This window comes from Arachis hypogaea, chromosome 15, assembly GCF_003086295.3.
Source record: "Arachis hypogaea cultivar Tifrunner chromosome 15, arahy.Tifrunner.gnm2.J5K5, whole genome shotgun sequence".
Lineage (NCBI taxonomy): Eukaryota > Viridiplantae > Streptophyta > Magnoliopsida > Fabales > Fabaceae > Arachis > Arachis hypogaea.
This window is the reverse complement of record NC_092050.1, coordinates 39,809,960-39,836,287: the sequence shown is the minus strand read 5'-3', so window position 1 is coordinate 39,836,287 and position 26,328 is coordinate 39,809,960. Positions and strand designations below refer to the sequence as shown.

At 39.0% G+C, this 26,328-nt stretch overlaps 2 protein-coding genes and 1 non-coding gene across 6 annotated transcripts; all 3 read left to right on the top strand.

The window, feature by feature from the left end:
* Nucleotides 1–6,849: 6,849 nt before the first annotated feature.
* LOC112752179 (small nucleolar RNA R71) lies at nucleotides 6,850–6,957 on the top strand. Its single transcript, XR_003176626.1, has one exon. It is a non-coding gene; the product is annotated as a small nucleolar RNA R71 (small nucleolar RNA).
* An 8,340-nt stretch (nucleotides 6,958–15,297) lies between these two features.
* Nucleotides 15,298–17,275, top strand: LOC140179656 (protein BIIDXI-like). Of its 4 annotated transcripts, none has more exons than XM_072219125.1 (4): nucleotides 15,298–15,707; nucleotides 16,122–16,212; nucleotides 16,559–16,729; nucleotides 17,101–17,275. In XM_072219125.1, exons 1-4 carry the CDS (start codon nucleotides 15,541–15,543, stop codon nucleotides 17,113–17,115), a joined length of 444 nt encoding a protein of 147 aa, XP_072075226.1. In that variant the 5' UTR covers nucleotides 15,298–15,540; the 3' UTR covers nucleotides 17,116–17,275. The 4 variants fall into 4 exon arrangements, with proteins under 4 accessions (XP_072075226.1, XP_072075225.1, XP_072075227.1 ...); XM_072219127.1 differs by having other exon boundaries at nucleotides 15,364–15,707; nucleotides 16,137–16,212; XM_072219124.1 differs by lacking the exon at nucleotides 17,101–17,275 and having other exon boundaries at nucleotides 16,559–16,799.
* Nucleotides 17,137–20,964, top strand: LOC140179201 (nudix hydrolase 10-like; the record flags this gene model as incomplete). The annotated part of the gene is made up of 13 exons (XM_072217864.1): nucleotides 17,137–17,193; nucleotides 17,297–17,353; nucleotides 17,440–17,522; nucleotides 17,693–17,834; nucleotides 17,991–18,053; nucleotides 18,135–18,190; nucleotides 18,305–18,409; nucleotides 18,486–18,542; nucleotides 18,626–18,738; nucleotides 19,051–19,193; nucleotides 19,672–19,710; nucleotides 20,226–20,296; nucleotides 20,595–20,964. Coding segments are annotated over 7 exons (501 nt in total), but the record flags the coding sequence as incomplete, so codon positions are not given.
* Between the last annotated feature and the right edge of the window lie 5,364 nt (nucleotides 20,965–26,328).

Below are 26,328 nucleotides of genomic sequence, written 5' to 3'. Positions count from 1 at the left end.
TGCTAAGGAGGACAGTACACAATCCCCAAGGCAAGTCGTTTATGAAGAACTAGACGGAATAACCCAAGACACAAATTCCCTTGATGGTGATAGTCACAAGTCAAGTTCTCTTAGTAATGAACTTGCATCCGTAAGTGAATTCTCTGAGATCGAAGAATCTTCCCCAAATGAATACGAAGATGATGCAGAGGTAGATTTCTCTCAACCTCCAATCTGTGACTCGAGTGATGAGAAAGACACAGAAGACTTTGACCAGGACACAGATGTATTTGAAGAATCTTGCAAAGAAGTGGAGGAATTCACAGAAGAGCACAAGGGAGTAGAACTTACAGAACCACCGAAAACACCTATCCCAAGGCCATTACCACCCAATACAAGCTTCAAGTGGGTACAATCCTTATCTTTAATCTTTACTTTTCCACTTGAATATGGTTTGCCTGAAACAGATGGCCAGCTTAGAGCTCTCTGCGGTTTTAAGAGTAAGAGGGAAATGGCTCGCACTCAGAGATGGTGCACAAGGTTCAATAAGGTTCCAAGCTTCAACTCGAAGTGCACAGATTGGTATCACGTTCAATCGAATGGATCTCGGAAAACGTTTGGTCATCTTGGTGAGAATCTAATTTCCAAACCGCCCGGATGGAAAAGTATAGATCAAAATGAAGGCGGATTTAGAACCAAAGTTTGGGATCCTGGAAAATATTCTGATATTCATCACCCCGGGAGCCTGAAAATATGTTTGAAGCTGCTCAGAAGCTTTACATGCCTAGTTTCGGACCCCGGAGGCTGTTGGCATTCCAAACATTGGTAGAGATTTCTGGATGAATTTAAATGCAAGCCACCATAACAGAAAGCTCATCTAATGTCCAACTTAAGGACTTTAACTAAAAGTGCTAGGTGGGAGATAATCCACCATGGTATGATCGTTCCTTTTGCAATTTTAATTTTATTTAGTTTTGTTTGTTTTTGAATTTTATTTTTACTTTATTGAACCTGGAATCATGCATAGCATTCACATTAAGCATTGCATTCTGCATACTGCATTCTGCATTCTTCAAAAAAAAAATTGCAGGTATTGGGAGAGAATAATGAACAGAAAGTTACGCAGGAGCAGCGCTGGAGGCGTGCCAATGGCACAAATCGTCCCACGCGACCGCGTTGCTGACGCGACCGCGTCATATGGGAATAATGGCTTCCCACGCGACCGCGTGCCCCACGCGGCCGCGTGACCAGGATTTCGACGTCAAAGTGGTGCACACTCGAAAGTTGTGCGAGAGTGGTGCTGGATTGGTACTGAACGCATAATCCTTCTGGTGCACGAAATTGTGATCCCTGGTATTGGCTCCAAAAACTTAGTGCTCTAATCTTAATTCATAATTTGTCACAACTTCGATACAACTAACCAGCAAGTGCACTGGGTCGTCCAAGTAATAAAACCTTACGTGAGTAAGGGTCGATCCCACGTAGATTGTTGGTATGAAGCAAGCTATGGTCATCTTGTAAATCTCAGTCAGGCAGATATCAAATGGTTATGGAGTTTTCGAATAACAATAATAAATAAACAGAAAATAAAGATACGAATACTTATGCAAATCATTGGAGAGAAATTCAGATAAGCGTATAGAGATGCTTTCGTTCCTCTAAACCTTTGCTTTCCTACTGTCTTCATCCAATCATTCCTACTCCTTTCTATGGCATGCTTTATATAGGGCATCACCGTTGTCAATGGCTACATCCCATCCTCTCTGTGAAAAAGGTCCAAATTCTCTGTCACGGCATGACTAATCATCTGGAGGTTCTCGATCATACTGGAATAGGATTCACCCTCCTTTTGCGTCTGTTACTACGCCCAGCACTCGTGAGTTTGAAGTTCGTCACAGCCATCCCTTCCCAGATCCTACTCAGAATACCACACACAAGGTTTAGACTTTTTGGATCTCAGGAATGGCCATCCATGGGTTCTAACTTATACCACGAAGATTCTAATATCTCGGACTCGGTCCTTTGTATTAGATATCTAAGAGATACTCATTCTAGCTTGTTTGCATGAAGAACGGAAGTGTTTGTTAGGCACGTGTTCATAAGTGAGAATGATGATGAGCGTCACATAATCATCACATTCATCATGTTCTTGGGTGCGAATAGATATCTTAGAAGCGGAATAAGTTGAATTGAATATAAAATAGTAGTACTTTGCATTAAATCATGAGGAACAGTAGAGCTCCACACCTTAATCTATGGAGTGCAGAAACTCTACCATTGAAAAATACATAAGTGAAAGGTTCAGGCATGGCCGAATGGCCAGCCCCCATGATCTAAGAACTAGATGTCCCAAGATGTCTAATACAATAGTAAAAAGTCCTATTTATACTAAACTAGTTACTAGGGTTTACAGAAGTAAGTAATTGATGCATAAATCCAGTTCCGGGGCCCACTTGGTGTGTGCTTGGGCTAAGCTTGAAGTTTACACGTGCAGAGGCCTCTTTTGGAGTTGAACGCCAAGTTGTAACGTGTTTTTATTGTTCAACTCTGGTTCGTGACGTGTTTCTGGCGTTTAACTCCAGACTGCAGCGTAGAACTGGCGTTCAACGCCCTTTTGCATCATCTAAACTCGGGCAAAGTATGGACAATTATATATTGTTGGAAAGCCCTGAATGTCTACTTTCCAAAGCTGTTAAGAGCGCGCCATTTTGAGTTCTGTAGCTCCAGAAAATCCACTTTGAGTGCAGGGAGGTCAAAATCCAACAGCATCAGCAGTCCTTCTTCAACCTCTGAATCTGATTTTTGCTCAAGTCCCTCAATTTCAGCCAGAAAATACCTGAAATCATAGAAAATTATACAAACTCATAGTAAAGTCCAGAAATGTGACTTTAACATAAAAACTAATAAAAACATCCCTAAAAGTAACTAGATCCTACTAAAAACAATGCCAAAAAAGCGTATAAATTATCCGCTCATCACAACACCAAACTTAAATTGTTGCTTGTCCCCAAGCAACTGAAAATCAAATAAGATAAAAAGAAGAGAATATACTATAAATTCCAAAATATCAATGAAACATAGCCCCAATCAGATGAGCGGGACTTGTAGCTTTTTGCCTCTTGAATAGTTTTAGCATCTCACTTTATCCATTGAGGTTCAGAATGATTGGCATCTATAGGAACTCAGAGTTCAGATAGTGTTATTGATTCTCCTAGTTCAGTATGTTGATTCTTGAATACAGCTACTTTATGAGTCTTGGCCATGGCCCTAAGCACTTTGTTTTCCAGTATTACCACTGGATACATAAATGCCACAGACACATAACTGGGTGAACCTTTTTAGATTGTGACTCAGCTTTGCTAAAGTCTCCAATTAGAGGTGTCCAGGGTTCTTAAGCACACTCTTTTTTTGCTTTGGGCCTTGACTTTAACCGCTCAGTCTCAAGTTTTTACTTGACACCTTCACGCCACAAGCACATGGTTAGGGACAGCTTGGTTTAGCCGCTTAGGCCAGTATTTTATTCCTTTAGGCCCTCCTATCCACTGATGCTCAAAGCCTTGGATCCTTTTTATTTACCCTTGCCTTTTGGTTTTAAGGGTTATTGGCTTTTTCTGCTTGCTTTTTCTTTTTCTATTTTTTTTCGCCATTTTTTTTTCTGCAAGCTTTGTATTCACTGCTTTTTCTTGCTTCAAGAATCATTTTTATGATTTTTCAGATTATCAAATAACATGTCTCCTTGTCATCATTCTTTCAAGAGCCAACATATTTAACATTCATAAACAACAACTTCAAAAGACATATGCACTGTTCAAGCATTCATTCAGAAAACAAAAAGTATTGTCACCACATCAAAATAATTAAACTAGTTTCAAGGATGAATTCGAAACCATGTACTTCTTGTTCTTTTGTTTTGAAAACATTTTTCATTTAAGAGAGGTGATGGATTCATATTCACTACTTTAAGGCATAGACACTTAGACATTAATGATCATGTAATAAAGACATAAACATAGATAAACATTTAACATAAGAAAACGAAAAACAGAAAATTTGAGAACAAGGAATGAGTCCACCTTAGTGATGGTGGCGTTTTCTCCTTGAGGAACCAATGATGTCCTTGAGCTCTTCTATGTCTCTTCCTTGACTTTGTTGTTCCTCCCTCATTGCTCTTTGATCTTCTCTAATTTCATGAAGGATGATGGAGTGCTCTTGATGTTCCACCCTTAGTTGCTCCCAATAATTGTGTGGAGGAAAATGTATCCCCTGAGGTATCTCAGGGATCTCTTGATTTGCAGTCAAATGTTCTACCACTGAGCTATAGACCCTTGAGATGAATCTCTCCATCTCCTATGACTCGGAGGTGGAAGCTTTTGTCTTCCCTTTCCTCTTTCTAGAGGTTTCTCTGGCCTTAGGTGCCATTAATGGTTATGGAAAAACAAAAAAAGCTATGCTTTTACCACACCAAACTTAGAATGTTGCTCGCCCTCGAGCAAAATAAGAAAGAATAGTAGAAGAAGAAGAAGATATGGAGGGATGTATGTATTCGGCTATATGGGTGGGAAAGAGATTTTGAATTTTGAAGGTAGTTGGGGTGTATGGATGTGAGTGGTGAAGAGGTGATGGGGGAGAGATTGAGGTGATTGGTGAAGGGTTCTTGGGAAAGGATGATATAGGATTATGAGGAGGGAAGGTGAGTGGAGGTATGTGGGGATCCTGTGGGGTCCACAGATCTTGAGGTGTCAAGGATTTACATCCCTGCACCAATTAGGCATGTAAAATGCCTTTCCATGCATTTCTGGCGTTTAGACACCGAAGTGATGCTTGTTCTGGGCGTTCAACGCCCATGTGCAGCATATTTCTGGCGTTGAACGCCAGCTTCATGCTTGTTTCTGGCCTTCAGCGCCAGCTCCATGCTCTGTTTTGGCGTTGAACGCCAGCCAGATGCTCCTTACTGGCGTTTAAATGCCAGTAAGCCCTTCCTCCAGGGTGTTCTATTTTCAATGCTGTTTTTCATTCTATTTTTGATTTTTCAGTAGTTTTTGTGACTCCACATGATCATCAACCTAATAAAACATGAAATAACAAAGAAAAACTAAAATAAAAATGATTAAATAACATTGGGTTGCCTCCCAACAAGCGCTTCTTAATGTCAATAGCTTGACAGTGGGCTCTCATGGAGCCTCACAGATGTTCAGAGCATTGTTGAGACTTTCCAACACCAAACTTAGAGTTTGGATATGGGAGTTCAATACCAAACTTAGAGTTTGGCTGAGGCCTCCCAACACCAAACTTAGAGTTTGACTGTGGGGGCTTTAGTTGACTCTGTACTGAGAGAAGCTTTCTATGCTTCCTCTCCATGGTTACAGAAGGAGATTCTTGAGTTTTAAATACAAGGTTGTCTTTATTAAGTTGAAGGATCAATTCTCCTCTGTCCACATCAATCACAGCTCTTGCTGTGGCTAGGAAGGGTCTTCCAAGGATGATGGATTCATCCTCTTCCTTCCCAGTGTCTAGGATTATGAAATTAGAAGAGATGTAAAGGCCTTCAACCTTTACTAACACGTCCTCTACCTGACCATAAGCCTCTTTTCTTGAATTGTCTACCATCTCTAATGAGATTCTAGCAGCTTGCACCTCAAAGATTCCCAGTTTCTCCATTACAGAGAGTGGCATGAGGTTTATTCCTGACCCAAGGTCACATAGAGCCTTCTCAAAGGTCATGGTGCCTATGGTGCAAGGTATTAGGAACATTCCAGGATCCTGTTTCTTCTGAGGCAATCTCAGTTGATCCAATGCATTTAGTTCATTGGTGAACAGGGGAGGTTCATCTCCCCAAGTCTCATTACCAAATAAATTGGCATTCAGCTTCATGATTGCACCAAGGAACTTGGCAACTTACTCTTCAGTATCCTTATTCTCTTCAGAAGAGGAATACTCATCAGAGCTCATGAATGGCATAAGGAGGTTCAATGGAATCTCTATGGTCTCTAGATGAGTCTCAGATTCCTTTGGTTTCTCAGAGGGAAACTCCTTATTGATCACTAGACGTCCCAGGAGGTCTTCCTCACTGGGATTCACGTTCTCCTCCTCTCTTGTGGGTTCGGCCATGATGGTCAACTCAATGGCCTTGCACTCTCCTTTTGCATTTTCTTCTGTATTTCTTGGGAGAGCACTAGGAGGGGTTTCAGTGATCTTCTTACTCAGTTGGCCCACTTATGCCTCCAAATTTCTAATGGAGGACCTTGTTTCATTCATGAAATTTAGTGTGGCCTTAGATAGATTAGAGACTAAATTTGCTAAGCTAGATGGATTCTGCTCAGAATTCTCTGTCTGTTGCTAAGTGGATGATGGAAAAGGCTTGCTATTGCTAAACCTGTTTCTTCCACCATTATTAAAGCCTTGTTGAGGCTTTTGTTGATCCTTCCATGAGAGATTTGGGTGATTTCTCCATGAGGGATTATAAGTGTTTCCATAGGGTTCACCCATGTAATTCACCTCTGCTATTGCAGGGTTTTCAGGATCATAAGCTTCTTCTTCAGAAGATGCCTCTTGAGTACTGTTGGATGCAGCTTGCATTCCGTTCAGACTCTGAGAAATCATATTGACTTGCTGAGTCAATATTTTATTCTGAGCCAATATGGCATTCAGAGTATCAATTTCAAGAACTCCCTTCTTCTGAGGCGTCCCATTACTCACAGGATTCCTCTTAGAAGTGTACATAAACTGGTTATTAGCAACCATGTCAATGAGTTCTTGAGCTTCTGCTGGTGTTTTCCTTAGGTGAATGGATCCACCTGCAGAAGTATCCAATGACATCTTAGCTAATTCAGATAGACCATCATAGAATATATCCAGGATGGTCCATTCTGAAAGCATGTCAGAAGGGCACTTTTTGGTCAGTTGCTTGTATCTCTCCCAAGCTTCATAGAGGGATTCACCTTCTTTCTGTCTGAAGGTTTGAACATCCACTCTAAGCTTACTGAGCTTTTGAGGAGGAAAGAACTTGGCTAAGAAAGCCGTGACCAGCTTATCCCAAGAGTTCAAGCTATCCTTGGGTTGAGAGTCCAACCATATTCTAGCTCTGTCTCTCATAGCAAACGGGAAAAACATGAGCCTGTAGACTTCAGGATCTACTCCACTAGTCTTAACAGTGTCACATATCTGCAAGAATTCAGTTAAGAACTGAAAAGGATCTTCAGATGGAAGTCCATAAAACTTACAGTTCTGCTGCATCAATGAAACTAATTGAGGTTTCAGCTCAAATTTGTTTGCTCCAATGGCAGGGATGGAGATGCTTCTTCCATGTAAATTGGAATTAGGTGCAGTAAAGTCACCAAGCATTCTCCTTGCATTATTATTATTTTTGGCTACCATCTCCTCTTCCTGTTCGAAAATTCCTGTAAGGTTGTCTCTGGATTGTTGTATTTTAGCTTCTCTTAAGTTTCTTTTCAGAGTCCTTTCAGGTTCAGGGTCTGCTTCAACAAGAGTGTTCTTGTCCTTGCTCCTGCTCATGTGAAAAAAAAGAAGAGGACTAAAGATACCGGGTATCCTCTTTACCACAGTATAGAGGTTCCCTTGTGTGAGTAGAAGAAAAGAAGAATAAGAATGTAGAAGAGAAGAATTCGAACTCAGAGGAGAGGAAGGGGTTCAAATTTTGGGTGAAGAGAAGTGTTAGTAGATGAATAAATAAATAGAAGGAGATGAGGGAGAGGGAATTTTGAAAATTAATTTTTGAAAAGAGGTTGATGATTTTCGAAAATTAAAGGAGAATTAAAATTAAAATTAAAATTTAAACAATTAATTAACTAAAAAGATTTTTTTTGAAAAAGAGGGAGATATTTTCGAAAATTAGAGAGGGATAGTTAGTTAGGTAGTTTTGAAAGAGATAAGAAACAAACAAAAAGTTAATTAGTTAGTTGAAACAAATTTTGAAAATCAATTTTTAAAAGATAAGAAGATAAGAAGTTAGAAAAGATATTTGAAAAAGATATGATATGAAAAGGTATGATTAAAAAGATATGATTTTGAAAAAGATAAGATAAAAAGATATTTTTGAAAAGATATGATTGAAATTAGTTTTGAAAAAGATTTGATTTTTAAAATCACAATTAATGACTTGATTCACAAGAAATCACAAGATATGATTCTAGAACTTAAAGTTTGAATCTTTCTTAACAAGTAAGTAACAAACTTGAAATTTTTGAATCAAAACATTAATTGTTGATGATATTTTCGAAAATATGATATAAAATTAAGAAAAAGATTTTTGAAAAATATTTTTAGAATTTTCGAAAAGAAATAAGAAAAATGAAAAAAAGATATGATTTTTGAAAAAGATTTTGAAAAAGATAAGATTTTTAAACTGAAAATTTGATTTGACTCATAAGAAACAACTAAATTTTAAAAAGATTTGAAAAAGTCAACTCAAATTTTCGAATTTATGAGAAGAAAAAGGGAAAGATATTTTTTTATTTTTGAATTTTTAATGATGAAAGAGAAAAACATGAAAAAGATTCAATGCATGAAAATTTTGGATTAAAACCTGTGATGCATGCAAGAACACTATGAATGTCAAGATGAACACCAAGAACTTATTTTTGAAAATTTTCAAGAAAAAAAGACATGCAAGACACCAAACTTAAAAATTTTTAATATTTAGACACTAATGTTTCAAGAATGCATATGAAAAACAAGAAAAGACACAAAACAAGAAAATATGAAGATCAAACAAGAAGACTGGCCAAGAACAACTTGAAGATCATGAAGAATGCAATGCATGAAATTTTCGAAAATAATTTTTAGAAAATTAAAAAGATGCAATTAACACCAAACTTAAAACTTGACTCAAGACTCAAACAAGAAACACAAAAAATATTTTTGATTTTATGATTTTGTAAATTTTTTTGTATTTTTCGAGAATTAATTGGGAAAACGAAAAAGAAGAAAATATATATTTTTTTTCGAAAATTTATTTTAAGAGAAATGAAAACAAAGAAAAATTTTTGAAAAAGTTTTTGAAAACCAAATAAAAGTTGAAACAAGAAGAAAATTACCTAATCTGAGCAACAAGATGAACCGTCAGTTGTCCAAACTCAAACAATCCCTGGCAACAGTGCCAAAAACTTGCCAAAAACTTGGTGCTCTAATCTTAATTCATAATTTGTCACAACTTCGATACAACTAACCAGCAAGTACACTGGGTCGTCCAAGTAATAAAACCTTACGTGAGTAAGGGTCGATCCCACGGAGATTGTTGGTATGAAGCAAGCTATGGTCATCTTGTAAATCTCAGTCAGGCGGATATCAAATGGTTATGGAGTTTTCGAATAATAATAATAAATAAACAGAAAATAAAGATAGGAATACTTATGCAAATCATTGGTGAGAAATTCAGATAAGCGTATAGAGATGCTTTCGTTCCTCTGAAACTCTGCTTTCCTGCTGTCTTCATCCAATCATTCCTACTCCTTTCCATTGCAAGCTTTATATAGGGCATCACCGTTGTCAATGGCTACATCCTATCCTCTCTATGAAAAAGGTCCAAATGCTCTGTCACGGCACGGCTAATCATCTGGAGGTTCTCGATCATACTGGAATAGGATTCACCCTCCTTTTGCGTCTATCACTAAGCCCAGCACTCGCGAGTTTGAAGTTCATCACAGCCATCCCTTCCCAAATCCTACTCGGAATACCACATACAAGGTTTAGACATTTCGGATCTCAGGAATGGCCATCCATGGGTTCTAACTTATACCACGAAGATTCTAATATCTCGGACTCCGTCCTCTGTATTAGATATCTAAGAGATACTCATTCTAGCTTGTTTGCATGTAGAACGGAAGTGTTTGTCAGGCACGCGTTCATAAGTGAGAATGATGATGAGCGTCACATAATCATCACATTCATCATGTTCTTGGGTGCGAATGGATATCTTAGAAGCGGAATAAGTTGAATTGAATATAAAACATTAGTACTTTGCATTAAATCATAAGGAACAATAGAGCTCCACACCTTAATCTATGGAGTGCAGAAACTCTACCGTTGAAAAATACAAAAGTGAAAGGTTCAGGCATGGCCGAATGGCCAGCCTCCATGATCTAAGAACTAGACGTCCCAAGATGTCTAATACAATAGTAAAAAGTCCTATTTATACTAAACTAGTTACTAGGGTTTACAGAAGTAAGTAATTGATGCATAAATCCACTTCCGGGGCCCACTTGGTGTGTGCTTGGATTGAGCTTGAAGTTTACACGTGCAGAGGCCTCTTTTGGAATTGAACGCCAAGTTGTAACGTGTTTTTGGCGTTCAACTCTGGTTCGTGACGTGTTTCTAGCGTTTAACTCCAGACTGCAGCGTAGAACTGGCGTGCAACGCCCTTTTGCGTCGTCTAAACTCGGGCAAAGTATGGACTATTATATATTGCTGGAAAGCCCTGGATGTTTACTTTTCAACGCCGTTGAGAGCGCGCCATGTGGAGTTCTGTAACTCTAGAAAATCTAGTTTGAGTGCAGGGAGGTCAGAATCCAACAGCATCAGCAGTCCTTCTTCAACCTCTGAATCTGATTTTTGCTCAAGTCCCTCAATTTCAGCCAGAAAATACCTGAAATCACAGAAAAACACACAAACTCATAGTAAAGTCCAGAAATATGAATTTAACATAAAAACTAATAAAAACATCCCTAAAAGTAACTAGATCCTACTAAAAACATACTAAAAACAATGCCAAAAAAGCGTATAAATTATCCGCTCATCACATTCCCATGCGGTCCCGTGACCCACGCGACCGTGTCATATCCTTCTATAGCCCACTCACGCGATCGCATGCCCCACGCAATCACGTCACTTAAAATTTGGCAATTAATGATTTTGAACAGAGAGTTGTGCGAGTGCGAGGCTGCCCTCGCGCCAGTCGCATAAAATGGGTCACGCGACCGCGTGACCGACGCGACCGCGTCAATCAGTTTAAGCGCAATTCACGCGACCGCGTGCCCCAGGCGGCCGCGTCGCTCGCGTCGCACAACTCATTCAAAATATCTTATATCTTTCTTTTCCAAATCCTTATTTTTTCTCTTTTCTTATTTCTTTCTGTTCCGAGGGTTACCTGAAACTGGAGGTCGATCTCGGTTGAGATCCTCTGTACGGATCAGTACCGACGTGTCCGGCTGGTAGGAGACAACCGGAGCTGTCATGTCCGACTTGTTGGACTAGTTGTACTGCAGATCCTTCGTCACCGGAGGGTGGGGGTACCTGCAAGAGACTCCGATGCTTAAGTTAGCATGGGTATTAAACAGGTGTTATGTAGAATCAGAGTATGAGTTATACCTGGGTGTTCCAGTGTATTTATAATGGTGAGATGTGACCTTTGGATAAGATAAGTTAGTTATCTTATCTTATCTTTATCTTTTGGGTTGAGGTCAGCGTATCTTCAACGGAACCGCCCTTCTCTTCGTAGGCCTGAACGACCTTTGGATTTGGGTCGTATTCCTTGAATTGGGCCCTTTTTGGGCTTTCCTATCGATTTGGCTGAGTTCTTCGTAAAGAAGTCGGTCTGCTTGACCTAAAGAGGTCGGTCGCTTTATCGTCGATCACCCCAGGTCGGATATCTCGACCCAGGGTATGAACAGTGCCCCTGCTTGAGCTCGGTCTTCTTTGTTGAGGTCGAGTCCTTGACTTCGGTCCTTCTTGTAGCGAAGCCGAACTCAAGCATCTTGTCGACTCCTTTTTGTAGCAGCTTTTGAATGTAGAACGTTTTTCCTCAACAAGCGCGCGCTTTTGTATTAGCGCTTTTTTGGGAATACAAGCGGTTTTAATATCCGCATTTAATTGGCATTTAATTGCCCCGTTTCCCCTAACATCTCTATTTTTGAATTTTGCATTCAAGAAACGGTTTCTCTCCTTCGCCCTTTTTATAACTTCTTCGCACTTATTCATTTTCTGCCTTTCACTCAGATTTCAACTTTTCTTGCGACGTCGCTTGGTGATTTCTCTGAAGCTTCTGTTTTCGCCTGGAGTTTTGTGGTTTCGCGTTTCTCTCTGTGATACTACTTTTGTTCGTGCTTTTTTGCTCGTGAGAGGGCAATTCCAGATTTCGTCTTCCATCCTCAATTTCCCTGAAGCTTGCGACTTTTTCCAGGTTGGTATTAGCTTTCTTGTTTCTTTCATAGCTTCGTCTTCAGTTTTTTAGTGAAGCTTTGATTTTGCATGTTTGAAAGTTTGAATCTTTTTCGTGGTCTTGTATTTGCTTGTCACTGCAATGTGTTTTCCCTGACTTTCTTTTATGCATTCTCTTGGCATTTCCGTCGAGGCTTTCTAGGGTTTTGTTGTTGCTTCTGGTTGTTTCCTGTCTGATATTGATAGAGAATCTGCATCTGTTCCTCGCTTTGTTTAGAGATTTCTTTTTGATTCTGACAAAGTTTGCACCTTTGATGATTTCTACTTGGCGTGTTCGATGTTAGTGCTTGCTCTTTGCTGATGATTTTTTGCTTGATTTCGAAAAAGTTTGCGCCTTTGCTGTTTTTCCGCTGATAAACTGTAAGAGGGTGGACCTTTTGCATTTTTTGCTTCCTTTATTTTCTTTCTGGATTTTATTTTGATGAGTACCGGGATGTAGGTTGTAGAAATAACTTAAAGACCTTGCTTTGTTTACTGCCTCCAAGGGATGCCCCAAGACCTTTGTCTTGAGTCTTGGGGTTTTCTCTTTTTGTTTATCTGCCCGTCGAGATGTTTTGCCCTCTATCCGAGATGTTTTTAAGTAATCCATTCTTCTTTTCTCTTTGTAGGATTTAGTTGACCTCATGTCTTCCCGAAATAACGTTGTAGAGATGCCTTCCCAGGTTCCCGCGGGTATGGCCGATTGGGTAGACTCCATGGTTCTCATATGTGTCTCGCTGGTTGATTCTGAATTTTGTGCTCAGCTTAGGCAGTTTCATAGTGTCTGTAGTAATTCTGGTAATGAGAAGAACTATGAACTTGTCTCTCCCTCTTCTGACGAGAGAGTCTGCTTTTCAACTCGGGTTGTTGATGGTCGCCCTTTCTTTTATGCTTATGATTTTTTCTTTGGTCAGCTGGGTATCACCCTTCCTTTTACCAAATTTGAAACCGACCTGTTATGGTCTTGTAATGTTGCCCCTTCTCATCTTCACCCCAATTCCTGGGGTTTTATTAAAATTTTTCAATTGCTGTGCAATGGTTTTGGTATTCTTGCTTCCCAATCTCTCTTTTTCTATCTTTTTGTCTTGACTAAGCCCGGTGTGGTAAAAAAGAAGTCAGCTTGGGTCTCCTTTCGTTCTACCTAGAGAAAGAAGGTTTTTTCCATGTTTGACGAGTCGTTCCATGATTTTAAAAACTACTTTTTCAAGGTCCGAGCTGTTGAAGGAGCTCGGCCCTTTTTTCTGGATGAAAATGACGAACCTGCTTTTCCCTTGGAATGGCAAAAAGACGTGAGGGTCTCCAGGTATTCGTGGGAGATGTTGGATGATGCTGAGCGAGCCTTTGTGACTATCTTGGAAGAACGCTGAGGTCAACCTCCCATCTCGACACAAAGAAATTTCTAACCAATCCTTCTCTTCTTCAAACTGAACTGGGTATCTTTGTGTTTTCTTTATTATCCATGTATGTTGCTTGTAGTTGTCTTTCCGACTTGTTCAACTTGTAACTGATTTTCTATTTTATTTGCAGAGGCAATGAAGAATAGTGAATCCATGAAAGCTTTTAAGAGGGCGCAGAGGGCGACTGCTGCCAGAAATGTTGCTGTCAAGGCGGCTGGGGAAGGATCCTCCCAAGTGCGCGAGAAGCCATCAGTGCAGAGTTCCGCCGGGGTGAAGAAGATGATCCCTACACCCCGAGTTCGTTTGGTAGATCCTCACGTCACCTCTGCTGCTCCTTCTATTGCTCCTCCCAATAAAAAACAAAAGACTGCTGAGCCCTTTGACCTCGATGCTCCTTATTTTAATGCTATTGAATTTGTGGATCAACAAATCGGTCCCTACGACGCTCTCTCCATGGACGATGTGTCCATCCTCCATCACTTGGAGTTTATGGCCCGAAATCATGTGAAGATGGCGTATATGTCAGCTGCCATATATCAGACTGCTCAGAATCTCCCTCTCCACGCTACTAAGGCGTTTATGGAGGAGGCGAAACAAGAGTTTGATCGGATGAAGGAGTTAAAAGAGGAGCTTGAGATGAAGGTAGCCAAGCTGGAGAAGGACTTGAAGAATGAGGAGGCGAGTTCTCAGTCATTGGCGGCTTCTTTGAGGTTGGCTGAGGATGCAGTCCTGATGCACAAGGAGAGTTACCTTTCATCTTATCGGGAGGTGATGCGCCTGAGGGGGGAGCTTGACAGTGTTCGGGAAGATTATGCTGAGCTCCAAAGTCATCTCGTTGGCAGCGTGACTGCTGTTTATGAGAAATTGAGGGAGCAAGTTCAGGTCATTGCTCCCGAGGCCGACCTCACCCTTTTCAGCCTGGATAATATAGTCAGGGATGGCAAGATTGTCCCTGATGATGAGGGTGATGATGATGATGTTGTTGCTCCCCCTGTGTCCTCTACCAAAGTGCCGACCTCTTCGGTTCCTCCTGGTGTGCCCGACTCGGATTACCAGATCCTGAATCGGGAGGATGGAACTGTGGATGCTGTGCCGATCCAGACTCGCCCTCCTTCTCCTTGTCCTGATGCTGCCAAGAAGGCTCCTGACGCTTGCTGGTGCATGAAATTATGATCTCAGGCAACGGTGCCAGAAACTCTGTACGCACGTCTTAATAAATCGTTTTTCATTCACAACTTCGATACAACTAACCAGCAAGTGCACTGGATCGTCCAAGTAATAAACCTTATGCGAGTAAGGGTCGATCCCACGGAGATTGTTGGTATGAAGCAAGCTATGGTCATCTTGTAAATCTCAGTCAGGCGGATATAGAATGGTTATGGAGTTTTCGAATATTAATAGTAAAGTAGGGATAGAAATACTTATGTAAATCCTTGGTGAGAATTTCAGATAAATGCATGGAGATGCTTTCGTCCCTCTAAACCTCTGCTTTCCTGCTATCTTCATCCAATCAGTCTTACTCCTTTCTATGGCTGGCTTTATGTAAGGACATCACCGTTGTCAATGGCTACTTTTAATCCTCTCTGAAAAATGGTCAGATGCGCTGTCACTGCATGGCTAATCGTCTGGAGGCATCACCCACTACAAAAAAATGATATAAAACGGCATTAATAATATGGCGGTTCTATAATATTGCCATAATATTTGAGTATTTTGACGTTTATGATTATTGCCGTAATTCATTGGTAGTTAACGGCGTTTTTTTTTGCTTCTGGCAGTTTTAAATGCCATTATCAATTTGTATAAAATGCTCAACCCTAAATTAACCCATCATTACTGTGTTGAACTTGAAATGCTGCCAGTGTGAGAAAAATCTTGAAGCTCTGCCACTACGATCTCCTCTGTCACGATCTCTCCTCCGACGACTCCTCTCTCCAGTGACGGTCTCCTCCGGCAACGTCTCCTCCAGCGGCGTCTCCTCCAGCAACGACCTCCTTCTGCGACCTCTGCTCCAATGACGGTCTCCTTCGGCGACGTCTCCTCTTGCGACTTCTCCTCCAGCGACGTCTCTTCCAGCGGCTTCTCCTCCAGCGACGATCTCCTCCTGTGGCATTCTCCTACGCTGGCAATCTCGTCAATCGAGCTATTGAGCTGCGAGTTTCTCTTCCGGCAGACTCACGAGTAGGTTCTTCTCTCTCTTTGCCTTTGTTCTCTTGAAAATATTTCATTCTAATCGATGGTTTTAGGCTTGCCTTAGATTAGATGAACAAATTTAATTAAAATTGGTTTGAATCTCAGTATAGTAGTCAAAATGTTTCTCGTTCTTTATTCTCAGCATGTATGTGCTCTATTTTGTTGTTCAATTTCCATAAAAGAAAAGAGGAAAACACTCTTTGTAATTATTATATTCTTGTGATTTGCTATAAAATTATACCATTGCTTTGCTTTTCTGGATGAGTTATGATTTGAGTACGACATAATACTCTTAAAATTAACTTTCTAAGAGATTATATTTAGTTTATTGAACTATAGCAATTTCTCATGTTAGTATACTCATCTTTGTCAGGGCTTTGTCCTGTCTGATCCAAAAAATAGGATGTTCCTTTGCAGTTTCCTCATTGTGATATCATTGGTTTGTGGTGCTTATTTAGTTGGCAATGCATTCACCACCAAGGAGTATAAACAAGTAAGTACGAATTTCTATTCCAAACTTCTAACTCTGAAATATGAATTGCTAGACAGAAAGAGAGAAGATTGTTATAGCTTAACTTTTTGTTGTATCTTACACATTATGTCTCTGAAAAGTCTCAAAATAAAATTTTAGTCATTGCTGTCTTATACTCTATCTCTAGTGTTTCTATCCTTCAATCTTTCTATGATGGCTTCATTCATGTACTAATAGATAGTCATAATCTCCATGGATGCAAATATCATTTATTTTTATTATATAGAGTCTTCTCTCTTTTCTCCCCTGTCTGCTGCACTTTGAAGTTTGAACCCAACTCCTATATGTTTTCTTCTTCTTCTCCTAGGCGAAGGACACCTTCAAAGTTCTCTTCAAATCTGAAGGGAAGGGAAACTTCAGAACAGTGAGCTTCAAGTTCAAAGCAATTGCACCAAGAACAAGACTCACATTCTACAGCTCCTTTTACCATACCAGAATTGATGATTATGGATCTCTCTGTGGCCCTGTTCTTGACCAGGTTATAGTGTTCCCTGTCACCTAAGTTATTAAACCATTAATGTAGTACTTAGTAACTATGATTTTTGCAAGTTACTTGAGCCTGTCTTCTGTATAATTGCATGAGACCACTCTTTTACTCTAGTTTGCTGAGCACAAGACACCAATTTTAATTTCTGTTCATTAAAAAATTTGGCTCAAGAGTTTGAAGAACAAATTTTTAATCATGGGAGTTGAATGTTCATGAAATGATTAAGTAGTATATTTTAGTTTTTGATTGTTACCATGTGTTATTGGAAATCATGAGTTTCAATAAGCATGCATTTGTTTCATGCCAACATTCTGATCAATGCAACTTTTTCCCCTTCTTTTTTCTTTATTTGTTTGTTCCAGGTTTTGGGGTTGTAGGTTCTTGTAGTATAGGAAAAAAAAGGTAGATTTCATGGAATTGGCTACTGGAAGTTACCTTCTAAAGTTGTCGACGTGGTATGCAGTACAGGAGATTTTTGCAGCATGGTTATTGTAACATGGTTATTGGCTACTGGAAGTTACCTACTGAAGTTATTGTAAAATGGTTTTGTACCTGCAGGGTGAGGAGATTTTTGCAGCAGCTATTAGTGAAGTAAAAGAAGAGACAGGACTGAGTATCTAAGTAAATGTGACCAGTTTTTTTTATTGATCATAAGTTCATAACAACTGTTTCATATGGTCCATCTTTTTTTTTCTGTTTAGATTGATACAGAATTTGTAGAAATACTAGCATTCAGGTGTGAATCTTCTAACTTTTGTATGGAATTTAATCCTGATATATCGTTGTAACATTGTATTTATGAATTGTAATAACTAATTTAAAAACACAATATGTATGTATGATTTTCACTGAAATTCTAACTCTATTTTCGATATATTAAGCACAAAAGAGGCATATTAATGATTTTCTTAGGAGGAATTTGAATTTTCAGTGATTGAACAAAAATCATTAATCACCATCACCAAGTCCTGTTTTTCTATTTTTCAGGGAAGTGCAGAATTCATTCTTTGGGAAATCAGATTTGTCATTTCTTTGCATCTTGCGCCATCTTTCTGTTGAGATAAAAAAGCAAGAATTGGAAATTGAAGCAGCTCAGGTACTTTTGTTTGACGATTTCACATCATTCTTCTGTTTATTTTGTTCACCCAACGTAACTTTTCAGCAACTGATACTATAAGTATGAGATGATAGAAGGAGAAATATCCAAAAGATGAACCTAGTGGTGCTAATAAGTTATTTTCTTAATATACAGAAAGAAGAATTAGGATTTGACCACCAGGAGGTAGCCATGCCATCTGTGCCTCCACCAAATAAGGTAAGTTACATGGTTATTTATATTAATTAAGATTTAAGAATGAAAATGTATTGCTGATTTCAGATTATTAATTGTTTCTAGCTTTTGTCAATGGAGGAGCTGCGGGAGAGACGCCTTACTGACCCTCGTCTTCCAAAGTAAGATTTTGGGGGGGTGCAATGTGTTGTTAAAGAATATGTATAAGATTCTATTTAGAGAACATTCATGTATCTAAAGCTAAGGATCTCTGATGACTAAGTTTGTTGCTTCAGAACTTACCGGAACAAAATTGCTACAACTAAATTCACCCCTTGACCAATAGAGATACGGTTCTGTGAACCTACAACTTCAACAAATCAGACCAAATCTCCTCCCAGGTAATACTTTGCAGGGGAAAAGAAGGGTAGATCAATTCTTTGCCTTTTTTAATACTTGTTTAAATGTTTTATGCAGTTTGAATTTTTGGTTTAGAGCAAAGGGAAAACTTTCAGATGATCAGGCCTTGCATAGGTACATTATCTTGTATCAGCTTTTTATTTCTTTTACTCTACATGTTAATGTTGTTATTGCCTAAAGTATTGTACTTATCTCAGTATGCCAAACCATATTCAATTCCGGAAGTGAAGACTACTCACAACAAAAAGAAGAAAAGTACGCGGATTTAATTAAAAGTTTGAAATCTAGCATGGACAACTTGAATAAGGAGGTAACATTTTAGGCACTATTATTTGTAACTACTCTTTCTTCATTCATCTATACTTCTAAATATAGTAAATTTATTTTCTAGTATCATGCGAAAGGTAATATGGATAGCATTTGCATTTTCCTTATATTCGAGTTGTGACTTTTATTGTTGTGTCTGGTGTAAATGTGATCTAAATTGTGTCTTCTTATTGCAGTTGGAAAAGATGAAAAAAAAGAATTAAACTCCATGAAGTAAATAACTCATTTGCATTGATTGCCGTGAAACATGTCTTTTTCTTTGTTTAGATTCTTATGAATTTTATCCGTTGCTCAGGCTAATCAAGAATGGGGAAATATATTCCCTGTGTTCAAGGAAATATCTGTCACTGACAATGCATTAGAAAGGGTTCTTGCTTTGGAGATTGAGCTTGCCGAAGCATTGCAGGCCAAGAAGAAATCAAGCATGCAATTTCAGAGGTACACCTTTCTTTTGGAGCAGTAATTAGATTTTGGTACATATAGATGCTAATTTTGGAAGCACTTCACTTAAATTTACCATTTTCTTTGTTCTCGGTTAAAATTTGATGACTGGTTAGAATCTAAATTCTGATGCATCATCTTTTTTACTCTTTGAAATGAAGTTATGATCTTTTTCTTGTTTTAGCTATCAATTGCATTTTAAAACAAGTACTTTGCTGATTGAATTAAATAATCTCCAAAAGATATTAACACTGTTGTTTTGCACAATTAATTAATGTAGAAGAGTTTTATACTAACATCTAATTAAGAGTCACTTTTATCTACGTGGCAGTTCCTAACTTAATGGAGCAAATCATAATCCCACTACGTACTTATTCCAAATTAAAAGTTCCTTATGAATAATTGCTTGGTTTATATTCTTATTTATTTCATCGGCATACTAATTTCTTATAGTGTTTGATTTTGTACGTTACAGATTCAAGTGTCCTTTTGGTGAATGAAGCAATGCAATTAAGTACGTACCATGAGGAGGATATATGTAGTGGTCTTATTTGTTTATTTTATTTGTTAGTTTGACTCCACTTACATTTGTTAAAATATGTACTTAGTCATACAATATTACATCTTCTTAACTAGATGAAAGAGATGCCAACTACTCATAATGATAGTAACTTTACTCAAGAATTTCACAAGCTTTTCGAAATGATTGAATTATTAGTAACACCTTAGATTTGAACAATTTAAAATTCATTGCTACAAGTAAAAACAAATTCAGTTAAGAATGCCTTATTTTTCACGGTTGAATTAGATTATTGTATGGCATGGGAAGCAATGTCACAAAGTTGGAATAATGGTTTCTTAAATTTAATACACATTAACGGTTCATATCTAAATTGAGTCTCTGTTTTTATTATTAGCAGCAATTGAACTTGAGATTAACTAAGGGTTACAAATAGTACAGCAGCTTGTTTTATATACTGATATGACAAATCTGGAATTGGTTAAGGGACATTTTTCTACTGCATGCAGGTTCTGGATTTTAGCCTTCATCCTCAAGAACTCAAGTCTGTGTCTTATAACACAACATACCACTCAATTAGGCAAGTTTCTTCCATCTTTTATTCCCTCTGATTCTTTTTAGCTATCACTGTTGCTTTTTGGTACATCTTTGATCAATTGACATTGGTCCAAGTAACATAAATAACATATAAATGAAAATGGAGAGAATATTATTGACTGTTGATAACTCAATGTAACTCGTCCAGTAGGTTGAAAATGACACCAAGTAGTGTTTTAATTAAGCTCTCTGCTGTTTCTGGAGATGCTTCAACAATGCATACTATGCAAGAGTTGGAGGAGTAAGCACATACGAATTTAATTCCCTCTGGTTTGTTGCAGGGAACAGCGTCGGTGGTCCTCGCTGGACTTGTTGCCACTACAAAAAAAAGAAGTATAAAAGAGAAAGGAAGTCCCAATCTCTCAGATCTAAAATTCCATCCGAAGACGCGAAGTTCCACCGAGTTTGCTGTCGCAGAAGGAGGAAACTTTTGGCCTCCAAATCTTATTCATCATCACTTAGCTAAGCTACTTGTCTTGTATATTCATATTCTAAGTAGTAAAAACAGCACTTGTTAGATGGTTTAAATACATTATTAGTCTTGACTGATTAGTGTTTATTGCAATGCTTGTATTTTGGTAAGTTTAGTAAGACAAGCTTTTGTATAGGAGTTATTACTTTTGATTTTCAATAATAAAAAATTATATATTATATTAATATTTTGTTTTTGAGTTATATAATATTTCATTTATGGATTATGATTTTTTGCTATTGTGAAATTTTAATCACAAAATTATTTATTTAACGCGATAAAAATGACGGTAAAAATTGTTAAAAACAACGATAAAAAATGTCACTGTCAGGGTAAAATGGCGATTCAAAAATGCCATTTTAACCAACCAAAACGCTACTGTCAAGGTAAAAATGGCGGTTCAAAAATGCCATTTTAACCAACCAAAACGCCACTCTGTCAGAGTAATAATGGCGGTTTAAACCGCCGTTTTAACCTATCCAAAAACCGCCATTTTAACCTTGGAAATAACGGCGGTTTAAACTGTCGTTTTAACCAACCAAAACGACACTCTGTCAGGGTAATAATGGCGGTTCAAACCGCCATTTTAACCAATCAAAAAACCACCATTTTAACCCTGGAAATAACGGCGGTTTGAACCGCCGTTTTAACCTATTCAAAAACCGCCGTTTTAACCCAGGGAATTGTGGCGGTTTTCAGAAAACCGCCGTAATAACCAGAATGGCGCCCAAAATTACGTCACTTTACGAAACCGCCATTATTGGTAATAATGGCGGTTAAAACCGCCTTAAATACAAAAAAAACCGCCATTTTTACCAAAATTTTTTGTAGTGACCCTTGTCAATGGCTACATCCTATCCTCTTGTGAAAATGGTCCAAATGCTCTGTCACAGCACGGCTAATCATCTGAGGTTCTCGATCGTACTGGAATAGGATTCACCCTCCTTTTGCGTCTGTCACTACGCCCAGCACTCGCGAGTTTGAAGTTCGTCACAGTCATTCAATCCCAGAGTCCTACTCGGAATACCACAGACAAGGTTTAGACTTTCCGGACTCTCATGAATGCTGCCATCAATCTTGCTTATACCACGAAGATTTTGATTAAGAGATCCAAGAGATACTCATTCAATCTAAGGTAGAATGGAAGTGGTTGTCAGGCACGCGTTCATAGGGAATGATGATGATTGTCACGTTCATCACATTCAGGTTGAAGTGCGAATAAATATCTTAGAAGTGGAATAAGTTGAATTGAATAGAAAAACAGTAGTACTTTGCATTAATCTTTGAGGAACAGCAGAACTCCACACCTTAATCTATGGAGTGTAGAAACTCTACCGTTGAAAATACATAAGTGAAAGGTTCAGGCATGGCCGAATGGCCAGCCCCCATGATCTAAGAACGAGACGTCCCAAGATGTTCAAAGATGTCTAATACAATAGTAAAAAGTCCTATTTATAATAAACTAGCTACTAGGGTTTACAGAAGTAAGTAAATGATGCATAAATCCACTTCCGGGGACCACTTGGTGTGTGCTTGGGCTGAGCTTGAATGTTACACGTGCAGAGGCTCTTTCTGGAGTTGAACATCAGGTTGTAATGTATTTCTGGCGTTCAACTCTGCTTTGTGACTTGTTTCTGGCGTTTAACTCCAGACAGCAGCGTAGAACTGGCGTTCAACGCCCTTTTACGTTATCTAAACTCGTTCAAAGTATGGACTATTATACATTGCTGGAAAGCCCGAGATGTCTACTTTCCAACGCAATTGGAAGCACGCCATTTTGAGTTCTGTAGCTCCAGAAAATCCACTTTGAGTGCAGGGAGGTCAGAATCCAACAGCATCAGCAGTCCTTCTTCAACCTCTGAATCTGATTTTTGCTCAAGTCCCTCAATTTCAGCCAGAAAATACCTGAAATCACAGAAAAACACAAACTCATAGTAAAGTCCAGAAATATGAATTTAACATAAAAACTAATAAAAACATCCCTAAAAGTAACTAGATTCTACTAAAAACATACTAAAAATAATGCCAAAAAGCGTATAAATTATTCGCTCATCACAACACCAAACTTAAATTGTTGCTTGTCCCCAAGCAACTGAAAATTAAATAGGATAAAAAGAAGAGAATATACTATAAATTCCAAACTATCAATGAAACATAGCTCCAATCAGATGAGTGGGACTTGTAGCTTTTTGCCTCTTGAATAGTTTTGGCATCTCACTTTATCCATTGAAGTTCAGAATGATTGGCTTGTATAGGAACTCAGAGTTCAGATAGTGTTATTGATTCTCCTAGTTCAGTATGATGATTCTTGAACACAGCCATTTTATGAGTCTTGGCCGTGGCCCTAAGCACTTTGTTTTCCAGTATTACCACCTGATATATAAATGCCACAGACACATAATTGGGTGAACCTTTTCAGATTGTGACTCAGCTTTGCTAAAGTCCCCAATTAGAGGTGTCCAGGGTTCTTAAGCACACTCTTTTTTTTTTTTGGACCATGACTTTAACCGCTCAGTCTCAAGTTTTAACTTGACACCTTCACGCCACAAGCACATGGTTAGGGACAGCTTGGTTTAGCCGCTTAGACCAGGATTTTATTCCTTTAGGCCCTCCTATCCACTGATGCTCAAAGCCTTGGGATCCTTTTTATTTGCCCTTGCCTTTTGGTTTTAAGGGTTATTGGCTTTTTGCTCTTGCCTCTTAGTTTTAAGAGCTTTTGGCTTTTTCTGCTTGCTTTTTCTTTTTCTTTCTATTTTTTTCGCCTATTTTTTTCTCTTTTTTTTCTGCAAGCTTTGTTCTTTGCTACTTTTTCTTGCTTCAAGAATCATTTTTATGATTTTTCAGATTATCAAATAACATGTCTCCTTATTATCATTCTTTCAAGAGCCAACATATTTAACATTCTTAAACAACAACTTCAAAAGACATATGCACTATTCAAGCATTCATTCAGAAAACAAGAAGCATTGTCACCACATCAATATAATTAAACTAAGTTCAAGGATAAATTCGAAACTCATGTACTTCTTATTCTTTTGAATTAAAACAGTTTTCATTTAAGAGAGGTGATGGATTCATAGGACATTCATAACTTTAAGACAAAGTTACTAAATACTAATGATTATGTAATGAAGACACAAACATAGATAAGCACTTAACATAGAGAACGAAAAACAGAGAAAGTAAGAACAAAGAATGAGTCCACCTTAGTGATGGGTGCGTTTCCTTCTTGAGGAACCAATGATGTCCTTGAGCTCTTCTATGTCTCTTCCTTGTCTTTGTTGCTCCTCCCTCATTGCTTTTTGATCTTCTCTAATTTCATGAAGGATGATGGAGTGCTCTTGATGTTCCACCCTTAATTGCCCCATGTTGGAACTTAATTCTCCTAGGGAGGTGTTGATTTGCTCCCAATAATTTTGTGGAGGAAAATGCATTTGAGGCATCTCCGGGATCTCATGGTGATGAGCTTCATGCGCCTCTTGAGCTCCATGAATGGGCTCTCTTGCTTGCTCCATCCTTTTCTTAGTGATGGTCTTCTCTTCCTCAATGGGAATGTCTCCTTCTATGAAAGCTCCGGCTGAGTAACATAGATGGCAAATAAGATGAGGAAAAGCTAGCCTTGCCATGGGGGAGGACTTTTCGGCTATTTTGTAGAGTTCAAGGGAGATGATTTCATGAACTTCTACTTCCTCTCCAATCATGATGCTATGAATCATGATGGCCTGATCCACAGTAACTTCGGATCGGTTGCTAGTAGGGATGATGGAGCGTTGTATGAACTCTAACCATCCTCTAGCTACAGGCTTGAGGTCCAGTCTTCTTAGTTGAACCGGCTTGCCTTTGGAGTCAATCTTCCATTGAGCTCCTTCCACACATATGTCCATGAGGACTTGGTCCAACCTTTGATTAAAGTTGACACTTCTAGTGTAGGGGCGTGCATCTCCTTGCATCATAGGCAAGTTAAACGCCAACCTCACATTTTCCGGACTAAAATCTAAGTATTTCCCCCGAACCATGGTGAGATAATTCTTTGGGTCCGGGTTCTTACTTTGATCATGGTTCCTAGTGATCCATGCATTGGCATAGAACTCTTGAACCATTAGGATGCCAACTTGTTGGATGGGTTTTGTTAGAACTTTCCAACCTCTTCTTTGGATTTCATGTCGGATATCCGGATACTCATTTCTCCTGAGTTTGAAAGGGACCTCGGGGATCACCTTCTTCTTGACCACAACATCATAGAAGTGGTCTTGATGAGCTTTGGAGATGAATCTTTCCATCTTCCATGACTCGGAGGTGGAAGCTTTTGTCTTCCCTTTCCCTTTTCTAGAGGATTCTCCGGTCTTGGGTGCCATCAATGGTAATGGAAAAACAAAAAGCTTATGCTTTTACCACACCAAACTTAGAATATTGCTCGCCCTCGAGCAAGAGAAAAAAGAATAGATGAAGAAGAAGAAGAAATGGAGGAGAGGGAGAGAGGTGTATTCGGCCAAGAAGAGAAGAGAGGGTTGTGTTGTGTGAAAATGAGAAAGAATGGAGGGCTTTATATAGGGAAGGGAGGAGGGGTTAGGTTCGGCCATTTAGGGTGGGTTGGGTGGGAAATTGATTTTGAATTTTGAAGGTAGGTGGAGTTTATGAGGTAGGTTTATGGGGAAGAGTGGATGGATGTGAGTGGTGAAGTGGTGATAGGGAAGAGAGATTGAGGTGATTGGTGAAGAGTTTTGGGGAAGAGTGTTTATGGATTGTGTGAAAGAAGGGTGAGAAGAAGTGAGTGGAGGTAGGTGGGGATCCTGTGGGGTCCACAGATCCTGAGGTGTTTAAGGATTTACAACCTTGCACCAAATTAGGCATGTAAAATGCCTTTGCACACAACTCTGGGCGTTCAGCGCCAGATTGGTGCTTGTTCTGGGTGTTGAACGCCCATTTGTTGCCCATTTCTGGCGTTGAACGCCAGAACCATGCTTGTTCTGGGCGTTCAGCGCCAGCTCTTCTCCAAGGTGCAATTCTGGCGTTCAAACACCCAGATGCTGCCCATTTTGGGCGTTCAGCGCCAGAACCATGCTCTGTTCTGGCGTTGAACACCAGCCAGGTGCTTCTTACTGGCGTTTAAACGCTAGTAAGGTCTTCCTCCAGGGTGTGATTTTTCTTCTGCTGTTTTTGATTCCGTTTTTGATTTTTATTTATTTTGTGACTCCACATGATCATGAACCTAATAAAACATGAAAGAACAAGAAAAATAGAATTAGATAAATAAGAATTGGGTTGCCTCCCAACAAGCGCTTCTTTAATGTCAGTAGCTTGACAGTGGGCTCCCATGGAGCCTCACATATGTTCAGAGCATTGTTGAGACTCCCCAACACCAAACTTAGAGTTTGGATATGGGAGTTCAACACCAAACTTAGAGTTTGGTTGTGGCCTCCCAACACCAAACTTGAAGTCTGACTGTGGGGACTCTGGTTGACTCTGTAGTGAGAGAAGCTTTTTATGCTTCCTCTCCATGTTTACAGAAGGGTAACCTTGAGTTGTGAACACAAGGGAGTCCT